Source organism: Tetrao urogallus (assembly GCF_951394365.1).
Source record: "Tetrao urogallus genome assembly, chromosome: 7".
Lineage (NCBI taxonomy): Eukaryota > Metazoa > Chordata > Aves > Galliformes > Phasianidae > Tetrao > Tetrao urogallus.
In genome coordinates this window covers 49,478,444-49,497,867 of record NC_136820.1, presented here as the reverse complement: position 1 = coordinate 49,497,867, position 19,424 = coordinate 49,478,444, and the positions used below count along the sequence as shown (strand labels likewise).

The 19,424-nt window shown below is 42.4% G+C and overlaps 1 protein-coding gene across 1 annotated transcript in view; it reads right to left on the bottom strand.

The window, feature by feature from the left end:
- The window catches only part of OBSCN (obscurin, cytoskeletal calmodulin and titin-interacting RhoGEF), a gene marked incomplete at both ends in the record, with an annotated part of 161,587 nt that overhangs the window by 44,593 nt on the left and 97,570 nt on the right, over positions 1-19,424 (bottom strand). The window contains 22 exon segments of the mRNA XM_079538679.1: positions 149-313; positions 1,029-1,145; positions 1,277-1,436; positions 1,713-1,886; positions 2,645-2,727; positions 3,016-3,216; positions 4,047-4,186; positions 4,683-4,811; positions 5,127-5,146; positions 6,206-6,272; positions 6,823-7,041; positions 7,484-7,582; positions 7,685-7,717; positions 8,232-8,429; positions 8,990-9,108; positions 9,451-9,529; positions 9,891-10,169; positions 10,577-11,932; positions 12,813-13,085; positions 14,614-14,901; positions 16,494-16,766; positions 17,112-17,384. Of these exon segments, the coding sequence (XP_079394805.1) occupies positions 149-313; positions 1,029-1,145; positions 1,277-1,436; positions 1,713-1,886; positions 2,645-2,727; positions 3,016-3,216; positions 4,047-4,186; positions 4,683-4,811; positions 5,127-5,146; positions 6,206-6,272; positions 6,823-7,041; positions 7,484-7,582; positions 7,685-7,717; positions 8,232-8,429; positions 8,990-9,108; positions 9,451-9,529; positions 9,891-10,169; positions 10,577-11,932; positions 12,813-13,085; positions 14,614-14,901; positions 16,494-16,766; positions 17,112-17,384 (4,745 nt within the window).

Genomic DNA, 19,424 nt, shown 5'->3' with positions numbered 1-19,424 from the left:
TCCTACATACTGAGACGTGTCACACCAAACAGCAAGAAAGGGAATAAACAAGTACTCTGTTTCATACATGGAGCTTCTAATGGAGCTTCTAGTGGAGCATCTTGTAGGACATAAGGTGCACTAGCAATGGTGCACATATCACAGTTACCTGTCGGATGGGTTCACCAAGGCTTTCCAAGGTCCCAGGGTAGTTCTCAATGAGTGAGACATGGAGGTTGTTTTCTGCTCTTCGGGTGAGTGCAGACACGATGGCATAAGCCTGCTCCAGCAAAGTGCAGTTTTGGCTGTTTCTTGCTTTGTTTCGGATTAATTCCTGTAGGGAAACATTGTGAATATTACTGTGCAGTGAGAAAAAATAAGTGCAATCCTAAATGTATCCCTTGTAGTTCCTCTAGTGCTCACCCTGACAACGTCATTCATGGGGCAATGCTAAACTAAGAGTAGACATTAGATAGAAATACAAGAGGATTGAACAAGTATGAAATAGCAGTTATTTTTTTCCCCTCATGTTTGTTCACGTGCCTCTATTCCAACTCTGAAGACATGGGGAAGCACCTATGTTTGCTCTCTGTTCCAAGACATCCTTAAAATTTTAATGTTTGTGTGCAGGCAGGTGTTCAAAATTAGAAATTCAATCTGATCCTTCTTCAAACTATCCAAACTTTTGTATGCTGAAGTACATTTTGTTTTTTTGGGCAAGACAGTCTTATTTCTGGATACTTTTGTGCTACTTCCCATGAAAAATACTATTGAAAAGTGCAGTTTTTAAACTTTTGTCTGTGATCTGGGGGTTGGAGTTGGTTTGTGGTGCTGGAAACTGTGAACTGTCATCTGGATTTACAGTCATAAAACTATTCAGAGAGTAACATCACTGACAGTGATTACTGCCTCAATTTACTCAAGCTTTTGACAGTAGTTACATCAGAAAGAAGCTAAGAAAGGGAAAATAAAGAAGGATTTTTCCCCACAGGCTGCACAAAGCAGAACATAAAGCTATCAGAAACAAGCGTATAGCATATGCTCTTCACCTTGATAATAGTCTGATACTGCTGGATCCTGTTGATGGGTTTTTCCAGATAGTGCTGCAATGGTGGGATAAGTGTCTGTGAAGGATCTTCATTCATTAAAATTTCATCTGTGTATCTCTGGAAAAACAAAATACATAGAAGAATGAGTAATTATCATTATAAACAGCAGTAGTAAGGATTATACATGGAAAAATACTCATATGGTACTTCTTCACGCATGTTCAAGAGGTACTTTGGTTGCTGTTTACCTTGTAGAAATCCTGGACAGCTTTGCTGACAACAATCGACTCGGCCTGCACCCGCCCCACCAGGTACTGGATGTACTTGTTAAATTCTGCCTCGTGTTTAATAAAGCACATGGCCACATCGTCATCCGTGTCACATTTCTGCAAGCCTTGGAGGAAAGCACTGTGGAAGAGAAGAGAAAAGAGGAGAAGGAGATGCAATGAGGCTAGAACACAGCCAGATCTCTAAATCAGCACGAGCTCAGGTCAACACAGACCAAAGGAAATGATTGGGGGACCAAGGGATGCTGAATGTTTGCATTAAGCTTCCCAATGTCTCTTTACCCAGCACGGTGCTGTCCCTCTTTGCTTGAATTTCTGTAACCATAGCTGGCATAGCTATAAAACCAGTAAGTGAGGCACTTTGTGGTCTTAAAGGAAGGCACATGGGGATGCCTACCTGGAATGAAAGTGAGTAATATCATCAATATTTCTGAAGATGGTGGATTTCTGACTGGCGATAGCTCCTGGGACACTGGGACAGGTCTCGATGTACCTAAGGTGATGAGTCTGGAGGAACTGTAGATCTTGAATGTAATCTTCTTCTGAGATCAACAGCTCTTGAATAAGAACACTGAAGGGAAAACAAACAAGCAAAAAGAAAGAACAATCATCACTATTATCCTCAACATACCGAGGGGTTTTTGGCACGAAAAGTAGAGGCATTTGATCAGAGGAACAGATATCCTGGAGTGAGCTGAATAGGTTTGTAAGGGATCTGATCACAGAGGGAACTTGGATACCCCACTTACATTGGGACACCTACTCCTACCTCACAGGTATCTACTGCTAGGACTGATGGAACAGAACACAAGTGACAAAATGACCTGTGTAAAGTAAATAGCAGCAATTTTATTACCACAGTGTGCCACCAAAAATGCAAATATCCCTATGATAGAACACTCAGAACATGCTGCACTACAAGAGATTAACAAGAGGTTGTAGCTGGGCTTCCACAAGAGCTTTCACTATTTATCAGAAAACTGTTTATCTGATATAGAGCACACTGAAGTAACAGAGGTACCAAATTGTAAGTTTTTTTTGTTTGTTTGTTTGTCTGTGTGTGTGTGTGTGTGTGAAATATAGAGCCTCCAGAATTCCATCACTACAATCCTTCTTTCAAGTCCCCCAATGTGATTTAGATTGCCTGGAATTTTCCTTGGCTTTTTTATGGCAGAAGTCACTCAAACATCAATAATTCTATGTCTTAGAAAGAGTAGATGGCAAATCCCAGAGGAACATCTCTGGCATGAGTACCTCAATGCCAACATTCACGTTACATGAAAAGACAACAAGAATCAGCACTGCAAATATCAAACTACAAGAGCTTACCTGAGCTTCCTTTTATACTCATCCTCAGAAACACATTCTCCAGGGAACTCAGGAACTTCTGTTGTTCCCCACTCTGGTGACAACTAAAACACAAGAAAAAAGAAATATATTCACCTGACAGTGATTTAGTCAGTAGCTGCTGAATAATATCCCCCACGTCCCTTTCAATAACTACTAAAGCAGAAGTTTGTAATTAGTTGGAGGATGATAAGGTTTTTCAAACCCAGATACCCCTGCAATCATGGGGAATACAAAAAAAGCTCCATCAAGATCCCTTCAATAGCTTCCTCCCTGTCAGATTGTGCAAGAGAGATGTCTAAGAATGGCAAGCTTAATTGTAGATAGAAAATAAATACAGCATGATCAGTCACCTTTAATCTCTTGTCCAGGTAAGCTGGAGATACCCAGCCCTGCCGAGAAGGACTGGATTTTGTGGGTTTGGTCCTGACCAGCCACTTCAGGGGATGAGCTGAATCAAGGACTTCCACATACTGGCCTTCCTTCAAAGTGATGGCCTCCTTGTCAGGCACAGGGGGCACGTAGTCAGCTGTGACCATGTAGACATCAAAGATCTGCAGGGATGAAACAACAGTTATTTGCAGTTCTGAAGTGAATACAGAAACACCAGCAGAACAGAAGTGTTTATCTACGTGTTATCTAACAGCCCCTTTATGGCAAAGAGAAGCACTGTTTGATGTTTTCTGCAATTGGAACACCTTATTTTCAAAACTGTCCAAAGTGTTTGGGTTGTGTATAACCAGGAATCACAGAATCACAGAATTGTAGGGGTTGGAAGGGACCTCCAGAGATCATCGAGTCCAACCCCCCGAATGAGTGAATTTTGTGACAATGGAGAAGAATGGCCAACGTTGTCAAAGGTTCCATTTTTTTTTTCCCTCATCTTCTCCTTTTTTGAGAAGTGTTTTGATATAAACATCCCAAACATATGGATATTCACTAATTTTTCACTGCTATTCCCATGGGAAGAAATTCTCAACAAAATTCTTTTGGCCAACTGTATCCAAGGGCACAGAAAATCAAGCTTTTACTTCCTGAAGTTGAGTGGTGAACAAAAGAGCGATTGAGAAAATATATGGTAAATTTTGACCACGTTGTTGAAGGTCATAGAGTGAGCCAAGAGAATCTGATTCGCTGTGCTCTATATCACACGTCCCATATGCTGTACTTCTAAATGTACCTACTGCAGTGAGGTACACCCCAAAAGGGGATGGAGATTCTTAAAACTCTGGAGACTGATCATTATAAGTGAGGCTTTCTCCTTGTGTGAAATTTGTCCATACAGGTCATGGAATCATAGAGTACTCCAAGTTGGAAAGGAACCAGAAGGACCATCAAGTCCAACTCTTGGCTCCACACAGCAGCACTCATAGAGATGTCGCACCTCTCCTCTGGAATCCCCATCTTCAGATTCAGAGGAGGACTCTTGAGCAATGGATGAAGGTCTGGATCGGCCATGGCGGGGAGATGCAGAGGGGGTTTTGGATTCATCATCGCTTTCTGCACCTGGCACTCGGAGCGTAGCTAAAAAGCAGAAAGACCACCAACTATGAAATCAAGATCTCCTACTTGCACATTAAGCAAATATGTAATGACTTTCAATGTTAAAAACACAAGCACTGCCCCAGAAGAGCACTTGGATTATTGAACATGATTTCCTTCTGATGCACAGGGTTGAATAAACAATTGGAATGTCTCATGCATAAGGCTCTACGCCTCCTGTGTGCATTACCATTACATTCAAAGAACACCTTTGTTTCAAGGCAAAATTTACTATGAGAAAAATGGCTAGATTTTTTTATGCAATTCATCAAACTAGCACAGTTTTCAGCCTTGTCTGGACTAAAAACACCCCATCCAAAAATTCTTGGTACTAAACATGTGCTACTGTTCATACTTATGCAAGATGACTGCCCCAAAACCTGCTTTACAAATCTTGCTCATACTTAAAGACCAGATGTTGACTAAGAAAGCATTACATTTTCTATACTAATGAACTTGCATCTGCCAGGTTGCTTACCCTGACTTATTTTTGCAGATACCATTTCTGAGATACGAGAGGTGAGCTTCTGGAAGAATTCTTCAGTTCCAACATCAGCTAATGAAATAGGAGTTCTGGGTACACCTTCCCTACCAGCTTCAAGGTCTCCTGGAAAATATAATTTTCTATTATGCATGCAGTATGGCATTGGAAAGTTGATGATAATGATGATGATGATGATTATTATAGATAAAAGCTTCTGTGGAAGGAAGGCCTCAGTTTCTTCACCTCCCCAGCTTTTAACACTGCATACTCACATATCCTCCAAACAATTCACTCTTGAACAGAGTCCCCCCAAAAATATGATATTTCATAGAGTTGCAAGAGAACAGAAGGACGGAAGTAGATGGTTATTATGGCACTCATAGGTGATCTCAGCTGTAGGTGTGAAAGGCAGTAGTAGGAGAAAAAAGTTCATCTTACCTTCAGAGGGATGAACAGCTCTGAAAAAAAAAAAGGAGAAAAGCAGAATTAGAAGTTGAATTAAAATGTGTAGTAATAAACCCTAAATGAGAAAAGATCTCTGCTGTGCACAGGAAGCAGAAGGAAGCATGCACTGCTTTCAGAGTTAAACCACCCATCTCCTAAGCTTCAGTTATCAACTCTGATAAAGACTATGTGTAGCAAACAGAACATGTGTAGAGGAACACCAGCTATAAACCTAATTGACTAGTGTCAATTAGTTCTACTAGGTCTCTGTTTTTTTAGTGGACGATAAAATGGTCCTAATGGAGGGAGGCAGACAATTGCACATAGCAAACTGATGCTTAGGAAGGGAAATTTGCTCTGCAAATTGACATCCTGGAGTGAAACTGGTCAATTCTTTTAGGGCAGATGCACTGTAGAAGCTAGGGTGGGTTCAGGTGGGTACCACTTTTCAGAATGTATCTTCCCAGAATCCAAGCCAAGAATGGCACGTTGATAGGTTCTTCATGTGCATTTGCAGGTGAGAAGTTAGTGAGCAGAACCTTTTGATAATGCAGACCTTAACCCTGTTAATCTTTTTGGCTCTCTGGTTAGAGACAAAAAGGAATCATAGAACGGTTTGGGCTGAAAGGAGGCTTTAGTATCACCTAGTTCTAACCCCCCTGCTGTAAGCAGGAACAAAAAGGGCAAGGCTTTTATACAAAATGAACAAAATCTTTCTTTGTTCTTGTCACCACCTTCCTTGATAATTGTGAAGAAATGACTGGCATTCATATTACTGCCTGTATAGGATGCCTCATTCATAGGACCTCAAACTGTTTTGCTAGTGTCCGTCAATAAATGCTCTGCATGCCCAGTATCAAGGACTACTGGTAAGGGCCAATCCCATGCTAAAGATGGAGAAAGATGAGTTACAGAGAGACAGTGGTCAGTACTACAGATGTTGGCATTCAGAATCTATGTACAGGATCCCCACTGGAAGTAGCCTGTTTGTTTCTGTAGACACTCAGCTCCCCACTTCTGACTGTTTTACTTCTGCAGGATGATAGCTGCACTGCTCTGCTTCAGCCACTTACCCCAGGGTGGTCATTATGGCTTCTGATACCATCACACGCTCCTGGGTCAGGACTTCAGCCTCTTTCACTGCAAGATTAGGGTTCAGAATCAGAGAACAGCAGACGTAGGATGTTCTGCTTACTGTAGACATATTTTCTCGACATAGATTACTGGGAATACTGACATTGACTCCGACCCATTAACATTTCCTCAGCTGGGATGCATACTATCAATTGTGCAACACAAACACTTTGCTCCTCTGTTCTCACACAGATGTAGGACTGTCTGTCCCATTTCTCCACACTGCTCAAGCTGTGCTGCTGTAGCTCTTGGCACAGTAAATGGTGACAGTTATTTTACATAGTCTTTCTGTTTTCTTTGTGGTTAATGTGGTTCTTCTTCAGATTTGTTTGCTCTTTATACAGAAAAGATGCTGCTTTTAATCAAAGCTAGGTTCAAAAATCTAAAACATTATAGAAGCTAAGAGCATCATCACTGACAAGGCAAGAAAATTCATGGCTCATTCTGGGAAAAGATATTTATTTTGGTTGTGACTTGGTTAATTTCCTTATCAGTCACACTCTTAGGAACTGTATGAAAGGCAATGTGGAGAAAGCGTCTTTAACATATGGCTTACCATCTGCAACTTCTAGGTTGGCAGTGCAGATGGACTGGCCAGCCTTGTTGGTAGCAATGCATGTGTAAGCTCCAGTGTACTTCTTTTTAACATCCAACAGGATTAAACTGTGATGCATATTGGAACTGGCAAGCTTATATCCAGGAGTGTCTGGTTTGATCCACAGGATGTCTTCCTGAGACTCTTCTTTCAGCCAAGTAATGGTTGGTGGTGGATGTCCTGAAGGAAAACCAAAGCACTGAACTTCAATTTTCCTAATGGTGTTACTCACACACAATCATGAGCCATACTGTGAAAAAATGCTGCTTCTTCAAAAATAAGTTATGTAGTAAAGGAGCACAAACCTTTATCTGGCTCACTTATGAAGACTCCTTCTAAAAACAAACCTGTTAACCAACACGCCTTCATAAAACCATTAAGTGTTATCCCTATTTTTACAAACAGGAATATGGAGGTGGAGATGTGCTTTCCTTCAGCCGACACAAAGTTTGTTACAGTTAAGAGTACAGCCCCAGACCTCAGATTAATACAGGAGATGATGCTGCAATGACTTGGGCCCAGAGAAAGTCCGGAACGAGTCACAAAGATACACAACAAAGATATACAACAAAGATATACAACCCAAGTGTTATGCAGGGAGATTAGGTAACTACCCACTTACCTTCAACTTTTACAGATAATGTGATGCTCGCACCTTTCTTCACCTTTTTATTGGTAAACCTTTCTAGGAACCTTGGTGGTATCAGCTGCTCGTGGGAATCTGAAAATGACATTGATGAAACATGGTGACACGTCCTGTGTGAGTTCACACCACTGAAAATTTCCCAGGGGGTCTGTCATCACCTGCTATGGCTTCTCTCACCTGTTTCTGACACTTCTTCTTTCTCATCAGGATCTGCAACACAATGGAAAGAAGCAAAATGACAGATACAAACACCTTTCTGTGATTGAGTTGATAGAAAAAATAGAAAGATGATTTCAGGTGCTTATCCGTTGCAGGACATATTACATGGAAATCTTAGTTCTATTAAAACATGATAATTAAATATATTTATGAACAAAAATGACAAAAATAGTCCAAATCTCAAAATTGTAGTGTCTAACTAGAACAGCCTCAAGGATGATTATGGGAGGACTCAGTTTTAGTAAAATCAGTCATTAAAGTCCATGGGATTGGGCAGGTGTGAGATGTATGGGACAAGCGGGTCCTAGAGAAAAGGCATTTCTCATCTTTAGGATTCATAGTAAATTTACAGGTGAACTAAGATTAAAGGACATCCTAATTTAAGTACGACCTTCCCCACCTCCCTTGACTATCCTTGGTAGACTTTCTCAAGGAAAATAACTGTGAAATGGAAAGACTCACTGGAAGAGAGAAAACTGGGTACCCAAAATAGGCCGGTACCCACCTCTGACTACCAGCCTGGCTGATGAGTATGCAGAACCAGCAGAATTGATGAGAAATATTGAGTATTGGCCAGCATCTGACTTCACGACATTGAGAATTTCCAGTGAGTGGAGCTCCCTTCTATCAATCTTCAGGATTCGATCCGAGGCCTTCAGTGGCTGCCCATTTTTGAACCAATAGAGACGAGGCTCTGGATACCCTGTGAGGAACCGACACAGACACAAAGAGTGAATTACCATCATTGATCTGGGAGCATCTGCAGCCAGGCAGATCCTTGTGGACAATGAGCTCTGCCAATGGATGCTGATTTGAAGGACTACCACATTAAAATTGGCTGAAAATTCGTGGAATTGCATTTGTTTGTAAAAGTTCTTTCTATCTCTTCTGTTGCTGGCATTGCCTATATTTTTTTCCATACCCAAACACTTTCCACATTGAGAAAGTAACACTTATATTTGCCTTGCATTGCACACAGATCCAAAAGCTGAACTCACAGTGAAAATAAAATGTGCACCTATGTCTCTGGATTTTATCAGTTTCAGTACCAGTTTCAAGAACACAGAAGCCAAAACAGTTCCCATCATTTTTACAGGCAGAATCATGTTTTACATCCAGCTGGGCTGGATGATCTTGGAGGTCTTTTCCAACATCAGTGGTTCTATGATTCTGTGACTCCAAGAGCACATGGGAAAAATTTGTCCAGCACTTCACCCTGACTGCAAACCTGAAACAACAGGCAGTGTTGTGGGCACCTCTCACCTTTCACCTTCAGGTGAAATTTAGCCAGCGGTGCTCCAGGTGCCACATGAATATCATGAAGGTCATCGAGGATCTGGGGCAACTGCTCCTCTTCCGTGGTAGATTCCTCTTGTTCTCGACTAAGAAGTGATTTGAATTGGAAAGAAGGAAGTCAGTGTAACAGCGAAGAGTTAGGAATCAGGATCACCTATTTTAGGTGAATTCAGTTTGTGTGATTCATCATCATGGCTGCAGATTCAGCACCATATGACATTAAAAGTAAAGATATTGTGGAGAAATATTCAGGCCACCATGAAGGCAACAAATGAATGCTGCTATAATTATTTCACCTGAAAACTCAGCTGGTCGGTATTTCTTTATGACATTAATCCAGCCACGCCAGATTCAGCAAAAAATAGCCTTTATATAAATAAGCATAGTCATCTTACCAAGGTAAAAGAGTTAAGAGTTTGGTATTTTACCTTGAAACATATTCTTTGGCACTGTAATAAGACGACGTCTCTGTAGCATCTGCTGCTGTCTCGTAGTCAGTGCTGGTCACTGTTAAATGGAAAAGGAAGCGTTTTCTGTAAGTTGAACTTCAAAACCTTCATGTTACTGTAATTATTGTTTCCTTGTTAATGTGAGTGATCAATTTCATAACACTACAGCAGCAGACTCCCACATCCCCCTGATTTATGGAAACGTCTCATTTTATCTCAGAAGCTTTGCTCAGAGCCACTCCTTACTGTTGGCAAAACCCAAGGAACCCGAGGTTTGGAAGTGTAGCATTCTGTGGGCAATTTGTATACATCTTTTTTTTTTTTTCCAAATGTAGACAGTGTTTTTCTTGAAAAATGTATATCCACCTCTGAACGTGACCTCTTTGCTCTGTTTTTTCTGCAGTGCTTTTGAGACTTACGGTCCACTCGAAGCTCCGCCTTGGTTGAAGCCACTCCCATGTTGTTTTCAGCAAGGCAACGATAAACACCCATGTCGGTGGGGACCACAGCTGTGATGATCAGCTGATGGCATCCTTCCTGGTCCTCATTGATCATGTAGTGATCATTTTCTTCAATAGCTTTCCCATCCTTGAACCAGCGAACCGTGGGGAGGGGTTTGCCAACAACAATGCAGTCAAAGCTGACAGGATAGCCATCTTGTACCTCTTGGTTTTGAAGCTCAGTCAGGAACATGGGAGCTAAAGCCAGGCAATTAGGAGGGAAGAAAGAAAAACTGTGTTAGAAGATGTATTTTAGCAGCACTGCTGCCCAAATGTCCTTTCTCCCTCGGGGCTGCTCTGAAATGCATTTCCTTGATTTAAATACAATAATCACAGCATTCATGGCCATCTGATTATAGTCGAGGACATTTCTACTGTGAAAAGCAGCTCTGTAAATAAGTTAATACTTTGCAGTCCCTCCCCTTGTCACTGACACTAGTGAAAAATAATTAAAACATCTTTTTTTTTTTAAATATGTAAACTTTCCAGGAAAATATCTGCACAAAAATAAAAAGATTTTAGAAATTACTTGATGAGCGAGAAGATTATTTTCTGATCTGCTCCAGATGCCTTTTTCATAGAATAAACCAGTCTGCTTTACCCACCTGTATCAGAAGTCAGCAAAGGCGGTGGTGGTCTCAGAACTGGTGGAGCAAACTTCCCATGGGTGGGTGGCATTGCTTTCCCAATGCGCAATTCAACTTTCCTTGGGCCTTGTTCCAAAATATCAATCTCCACGGGAATCCCCAGGGCGCCAAACATCTCTCTGAAACGAGTGGCAGCTGTTTTTGCCTCGGACAAGACCTCAAACTTTATGTAAATGTACCGATCGTCCTCACGATACGTCTGATGGTCGACCACCTCTACGTCCCCTTCGTCTGCGCTGACAAAGAGCTCTTCCTCCACATCGGATATCTCCGTTGAGATCTTGGCCCTGAAGAGTCTGTGCAGCCTCCTTCCAGCTTTACGGAAAGCATCATCCAGGTCGCTGCCAGAGGAGCTCTCTGTCTCACTATCAGTGCTTTGTTTAATACTCTTCTCCTTCGGAAGCGCTTCAGGTTCCTCAGCACCGATCACCACCTTCGCGCTGTGTGAAACCTTCCCAAATTTATTGGATGCCTCACAGGTGTATTTACCCGTATCCTTCCTGTCCAGGCCAGTGATAATCAAAGAGCAGGTCCCATCGCTGTAGTTGTCTATGTGATAGTAGCGACCGTCTGACAGCTCCTCCCCATCCTTCAGCCAGCGGACCTTCATGTCGGTCTTGCTGTGGGCCACACACTCGAGATGCAGGGTGCTTCCAGGCTCACCAGAGAAATCTTTGAAGGTCTCAGTAAACACTGGGCACTCTTGTTGCTTGATCTCTTTCCTGACTTTGTAGCCTTTGAAAGCAGCCTGGATCTTCACAGCGGCGCTGTTCATGGAAGGATCATCTAAATCTGCTATTTCTGGTTCAGCTGGCTTGGCACCTGGGGCAGCCACAACAGTCTCCACACTGGATTTCTCCCACTGTTTCCACAGCTTGCCCGTGGAGGTGGACTGAACCTTGGTGGTAACACTGACACTTCTCTTTTCAGCTTTCTTGAGGTAGTTCACTAGCGAAGGAGTCCCAGCTCGAGATTCATCATCTGAACTTGTGAAAGAAAAATCTGCTTCTCCTGTCCTGGCCAGCTCATCACACGTGGAGTACTCCTCTGAGTAATAGTGAGACTGCTCTGCTTCTTCCTTCCTCAGCTTCTGAAGCTTCTCTTCTTCTTCTGGCACCTCGCTGATGGAATCCAAGGTGGGCTCCCGGCTCATCCGACGCTTCTTGGCCAGAGCTTCCCACAGGAGATGAAGGTCTCCCTCCTGGGCAGCCTCGGGGGGCAAGCTGGGCTGGACGTGGCCATCCACCAGCTCCTCCTGTTGGCTTGCAGGGGGGACTTCCTTGGCAATCTCTTTTAGCATTGACACTGTAGGAACTGAGGAGAAATGAAGATGTTAAACGACAAAGCATACGAGGAAGCTCTGAGAAAGCACGTGGAAACATTTTTTCTGAAGTCTGGGCAGAAGACTATTGGTGGCAGTTAGCTGTCCTGCAGCTATCCTGCGACATCCAAGTAACATGTACATAAAACAGGGCCAAACGACATGTTTTTAATTCCTTACACATTTGAATAAATAGAAATGAATAGAAAAAAATAGATTATCCCAAGTTGGAACAGACCACAAGGATCTCCGAGTCCAACTCCTGACTCTGCAGTGGACCACCCCAAATACAAACCTATGTCTGAGAGTGTTGTGCAACCCAGGAGAATCTCATCTGAGCAGTTCAAAACTATCAGAGACTCAAAAACGTACTGAGTTAAACCAAAGAGTAAGAAAAGAGTAAGTTCAGCCTGGAGAAGAGGAGGCTCAGGGGAGACCTCACTGCTCTCTATAACTTCCTGAAGGGAGGCTGTAGTGAGCTGGGGGTCGGCCTCTGCTCTCGTGTCGTTAGTGATAGGAGCAGAGGGAATGGCTTCAAGCTACGGCAGGGGAGATTCAGGCTGGACATGAGGAAGTATTACTTTTCAGAAAGGGTGGTCAGGCACTGGAATGGATGCCCAGGGAGGTGGTGGAGTCATGGTGACATGGAGACATGGTTTAGTGGGAGCTATTGGTAATGGGTGAACGGTTGGACTGGATGATCTTTTAGGTCTTTTCCAACCTTGGTGATTCTATGATTCTATGAAAAGACTAATCTGCAAATTTTTAGATATAGCTTGTCAAAGGAAACAAATTCCAGTCCAGGCTATGGAGATGCCCCTGGATGTCCATAGACAAAATAGATTAAACATCACAGCAATGCACACTCTATACCTTCAAGGCACAAGCTGGCAACAGATTTGACTTCTGGAGAAACCATACAGGTGTATGTGTCCTGATCTTCAGCTTTAAATGCGTGAATAATGAGTATCTGCTTTTTTCCATCAGAGAGGATTTCGTATCTTCCTCCAGTTTGTATTGGTTCTTTCCCTTTGAGCCACGTCACGTTCTCTTTGATTTCACTTGACAATTTGCACTCCAAGCGAGCCACTTCCCCTTCGGAGACTGATCCACCCACCAAAGGATGGGTGACTGTAATTGGAGGCTCTGTAATTGTAAAAAAAAACTAGGTAAATTAACAAAAAGAATACACCATAAGCTTCAAGGCATTCCAGAGCACTCTAAAAAGTATTCGAACATCCCATCGTTCATTTACGGATTCTTTAAGTGCTGCAGACGAGCAAAAGAAAATGGAAAAAAAATAAATAAATCACTGGCAGCATCCAAAATTTGCACTTCCAAAATAACTGTACAAGCTCTCCTAGGGGTGAAACCCATTCCATTTAAATGTATACATGCAAAAGTCATCGCATTTTTCCCCTTCTTCTGTTTCTTTTGCTGACCTTCATTTACCCATCACAACCAATATTCAAGCAGTCCTATGGATCCAAGCAGATCTTAAATGTTTAGAAGTGATGTGAGAAAACAGTGAAAGAATAAGAATAAAAAAGAAAAGAGATTGTTAAAAGTTGTATTCGTTCCAATCATAGAATCTTAGAATGGTTTGGGTTGGAAGGGACCTTTACAGTCATCTAGTTCCAACCACCCTGCTCTAAGCAGGGATACCTCACTCAGGACCAGGTTGCTCAAAAAGATTAAAAAATATATATAATCATGGTAGTTTAGGAAGAGATATATTCAAAAAATATATCAGAAAGCTTAAAGAATATTTAAAATAAGATCTTTACTTCGGAAGAAGTCTTGCCAATGCCATGCTGCTTGTACGACAGCAGTAATCAAAATGAAGTCGTGACAAATGCATGAAATGCTGAGATGTTGACTGGGACCTTGTAAGCCAATGCACATCTGAGTGCCCGTCTGCCATTGCACCTGGTGAGGGAATCTCTGCCCCAAATCCCTTGGATTTGTTGCAGGCAGTGAGCATAAACAGTTGCTGAGGTCCAGCTGGCACACTGGAAGTAATGTTGCAAAAACATCAAATTTGACCTTTAAAAAAAAAAAGTGATTTTTAATTTTTATTATTACTGTCATTCTGGGGAATTTTCTGGACTCTCAGTTATCATGGAAGAAGTTGCAAGAAAAGGTTGATGGAGTGGCTCTCCATTCCACTTCCGAAGTCACACCAACAGGCAGCGAAGAAACTGTGTTCTCCAGTACTCCTTCATAGGGGTTATCACAAAAGATATGCAATCATATGAAGAAAGATGGGTGAAGAAGACAACAGTGCCCAGGCCCACATCAGTGCCAGCCTTAGCCAGCCTTGGTTACCCAAACACATCCCAACATGCCCCTTCCGACTCATTCCACCTAAGCTCCACCAGAAAAGAAACTCATGGTGATTGGACAACACATGGATGCAGTGCAGGCCACAAGACAGCTTGATGCAGCTTAGAGGAAGTTTTGGATAGTAACAACACAGCGGGTTTTGCTTTGTGACAGCCCAGAACAATTTGTCCAAGCTCATTCTCCTGTATTGTGCTGGCAGCAAAGCACTGAAAGATGCTGCTGATTGAACTCTTCCAGGAGATACCTGGAACGGAAGAAGCAGACATGCCATGCGAAACAGGCCGACAGCAGCTTGCAGTCCTCCATGGGGCCATCTTTCCTTTCTCACCTAGCTGCACCATTTGAGGGAACTGTGCTGGCTCGCTGGCCCCAACTTTGTTTACAGCCGAGACGCGGAATCTGTAGGGTTCTCCTGGAGTGAGATTGTCCACCACAAACTGCATGCTTTGAATTATGCTCTTGTTGCATGACTGCCAGCCAACACCTGGGATTTTTCTCTCCACTTGGTAGCCTAGGATGTCGCAACCACCGTCGCTCAGCGGCTTGTACCAAGACAGAGTCACAGAGTGACTGCTTGTGTGTAAAACTTGTGGTTCTTCAGGGGGATCGGGATGGGCTGAAGGCACAACAGAGGTCCAGTGATGAACAGTGTGAGCAATATTGCTTTCTACTAAAGCAACCTGAGAGCCTTCTACAAACAATGAGACGGAAGGACAACAAGCGCAACGTTTGGTTCATTGTAAAGTCAAGTGTACGTGCCTGTGACCATGAGATGAATATCTGTGCCACTGATTTCTCCTGCACTGATCTACAGTGCTGAGAACAAATATTCATCTTCCATCTGCCCTCTCAGACACTCAGTGTCAATTATTATTGTGACTTTTTCCTGCTGCTTTGTCCCACTCAACTCAAAATAAAGATGACTCTATATTGTGCGTGTTGTTAAGGAACTTGGCTGAAAGCTCTGAGTGCATTTGGGCTTTGATTTTATACAGCTTAGATTTGGTCTTGGTGGACATCATGTTATCTTGGGGAAAGACCACTAGGATCACGAAGTCCAACTGTCAACCTGTCACCACCATAAAACCCCCAGAATAAAACCCATAAAACCCATCCAACTCCTGGTTTCACTGGGAGTTGAGGAGAAGGCGAGAGTTGCCATTGACCATGGAGGAGGAATCAAGGGCCACTGATCACTGACCATGGAAGGATGATGAGCAATTGACCACAATCCATTGGCCATGTTTTGTACACCACGTAGCTTACGTAGACTTTTTCCTACATTTTCAGGCAAATTTCACACAGAAAACCAACAGAGGAAGTTCATGAGAATAACATTTTTAAAATCCTAAGGTGTATTTGCCCAAAATTGTTTGAAGTTGAAGATACCAGGGACCTCAGAATTAATTAAAATGACAGACAGACTACCTGTAGTAATTTAAAGACAGGATGATCAGTTAATGGCTCTTGAAGATCTTCAACTACAGCTAAAACACACTGCAATTATCTCATAACCATCCGTGGGGCTGTGCCATTCCTGGGTGATCAACCTATCCCACTGTGGGAGGGAGACAGGTCTTGGGGAGCTGGGATGGACTTGCCAAATCGTTTGTACAACGCACCCTACAAGGGTATTTGGCAACTACTGTCTTCTCCACTCACAAAATACTCCAAGAGGTTCTCATTCTCCTATCTGTGAAGCTTGAGGTGGATGTCATGTGGTTGAATTCCATAAGACTGTAACATGCAGCTCAGTAATCTGAAATACTGGTTGCCTTTGTGCTGGAGTAGATCAGCAGATTTCAAAGGGTTCTGTTCTGCCCCTACTAATTTTTCCACGTGCATTCTAGCACAACCCCCCCCTGTATCCACATTTGCTGAGGGTGGCGTTGAACTCCGTGTAAATTGACTTCCATGTGACTATGTTATGTTTTAAAAAAGGCTGCAGAGAAAGGAAGCTGGTGAACATCTCTACCATCACTGGCCTGATCTAATTTTCTTCTGACAGGCTCAATTACTGCTGGTCAAAGAGCAAGTTGCCCTGCAGCACCTTCTTAGATTAAGATCGCTACCTTTGGACACGAAAGGCAAAGATAAAAAATCAGCACAAAAATTAGAAAAGTTGAGGTTGTAGCTCGGTTCCAAAGGAGATTCTATTTCCTGTGTTGCTGGGCTACAATGACAGACATGGACAACAAATGGACTTACCTAGCACAGATAACTTGGCTGATGCAATTGCTTCTCTGGAAGCAAACGTCACCTCTCCTGAATGATGCGGTTGGGCTTTATTCAGAATAAGTTTGTATTTGTTTCCATCTGCTTGTATCTCCCAGTCCTCATCTGGTTGGATCTCTATATCATTAAAATACCAGGTAACTTCATTAATTGGCACAGCTTCACTTAGAGAACAGCTGAATGTAGCTTTCTGCCCTGGAGAGACTTCCACATCCGTGAGAGGCTGCAAGATCTGCAGACGCCATCCTACAGGGGAAAATAGGTAATCAGACCCTCAATCACAGAAACAAATAGAGGTAAGAGAGGTGGATATTCACACTGAATCTCTGGACAGTCAGGCCGTAGAGAACAAGAAGATCATTAAAATGGAGGTCACATACAACACCTGAACAAATGGTATACCCTTGTTGGCTGAAGCTTCACAAAGCTTGCAAAATCCAACCAAGCAATGCCTTTTTTTTCCAAGTAGCAGAAAAACACAATGGAAATACCTAAAGGAACTTCCTCTCTCTGCCATCCATAACACGTTCCTGACTCATTTGCCCTCCCCTGTCAGAAAGGTAAGACACCCCATGTAAGTACAGCAGTTACCTTTCACCGTGAGGAAGGCTGAGGTCACTGCATCACTGCACATAAAAGTCACCCTGCAATTGTCCTGCAGAGTGAGGTTCTTCAGCAGCAGCAGATGCCTGCGCCCATTTTCAAAGTAAACCATCTCCGTGTTTTCTGTAGTTTTGGCAGGCTCGTCATCAATCAGCCAGTTGTAGTTGTAGCACTCGGGTTTGGAAAGGTAGCATTCAAACAGGGCTTCCCCTCCTTCCACTGCTTCCACGTTCTCCAATCCCTGGACGATGCTGTTCTTGGCTAGCAAGGAAAGAAAACCAACAGCATGAATTGCCTGCTGTGTACATCTGAGTATCAACAAGCCTTGGATCATCGGATGATTCCCACTGCTGGAAAGCTGATGGAAAGGGTGGGGATGAGATAGACTGTGCTTGAAGGCTTAGTTTGGAATCATAGAATAACCTGAGTTGGAAGGGATCATCAAGCCCAACTCCTTAGCTGTTATTTTTCCACCAGGTTCTAACACAATACTATATATAAAAACATTGTAACTACTGAGATTGTTTAAAAATAATGATAAACCTATGGGTCCTCATTTCATCTAGGCTTCCTCCAGAAACCTGACTTTTGTTTCTGCAAATAAAGACAAAAAATGTTAGTGCTCCTATGAACCAGTCGAATAGTTGACAGGAAGGGACAGCTCAGGAAGATCAAGCATAATCAAATCTCTTCAGTCTCACAAGAGGAAAAGTTTCTCCCAGATCTCCCAGGCAGTATAACTGCCATCAGAACTGGGAGATATCAACCAAATGACTGCTCACGGTGCAGCCTTACTCCCTTTCATGCAAAGCTATACAAGAGAGCATTATAGCTGGTAAAAAAACTGCCATCTGAGTTAACAATACATTTTGCATGTCTGCCTCTTGGAAACACACAAAGAATTAAAATCTATATTAACAGGATTTTCAACTGTAAGTTTCTGAATCATTACTCAGGCTCAGTGGTAACAGATTAGGTTTATTTTCTCATGCATGTGCAGTTAATTGTGTGGTCAGAAATGTGCCCGTGTCTACCATTTGCCTGCAGTCAGTGCATGCATCTGTTGGCCTCTGTAGGTAAACAACCAGCCTGATGCCAAACTAAGCAGAGGCTGGTGCTTGTAAGTGTAATTTGTGTTAGACTAACTCCATGGGTAAGTGATATGCACAGCAGTGGGATGCACAGTTAGGTAGATACGATTTACACAGATATCATACAGTGCTCAGCACCATCTATGACATAAATCAATGCCCTGAGACATTAGAACTCTTCTACACAAAGTGAAAAACAATGCTGATTTACTCATTCGATAGCAGAAAAAGGCATGAGCTACTAAAGCATTCTTGTATTTTACAACATTCGTACTTCTGGAGAACAATGAGGGTTTTGTAAACCTTGGAGAGCATATAATTTCATTGGGACCAATCCAAGACTTTTTTTTGGTGCCTTTTCAGAGCACTTCTTTCCCTAACTATGAAAACTAGATAACTAGATCTGCAGATAACCGCAGATCCTACCTGCTCTGGTTGCTTTTAGATAATATTCATTAATACTTTTTTAGCCCCAAAAGTCCATCAACGTAGAAAATGCTAATAATAGCCTGAAGAGTGAATAGTATTCACACCTCTAATTAGACAAGAGGGCATAATTTTTTACAAACAAAACACAGCAGCCCAGAAATCAGATCGGAACCCTCATACTTGCTGGTTGAGCTAATTCACTTGGTGACCAAAAACAAAAATTCCATATACAAACAACAGGAAAAAACCAACAGACATCCATATCAAATCATAAATCTACACTTCATTTTATCTGCTCATCCTCAGGACCCTTACAAATGCTGATTACAAGTGAGAAGGTGCTTCCCAAGTGATCAGTATTTGAAATAAGTAAAATCCCAAGCTATTTTAGCTTAGTTGGAAATAAAAATGGGTTTGATGCTATCCATTACCTATGTTAGAGAACTCGTGTGTAAAAAGCACTCTGTAAGAGCACAAAAAATGTGATTATTACTCTTTTGGACCAACATTATATTGGTAAGTTCACAATAATTCAGCAGGAGGCATTCCATAGCACTGATGTGGCAGCCAAATCCAGTTCCATGTGGAAGAGGTATGACGTGTAAGTGGTGTAATAAGTGAGCATTAATTAGAACTAAGCTCCAGTGAAATGCTGCAGTTTCATATTCAGTTCCCAATAACTCCTAGTTACTTTCAGCATCGTTATCAGCACTGGCACGAACACAAAAGATTCTAACGTGTCACTTATTGAGAGATGCTGCCATGATTTTTCCACCTCTTA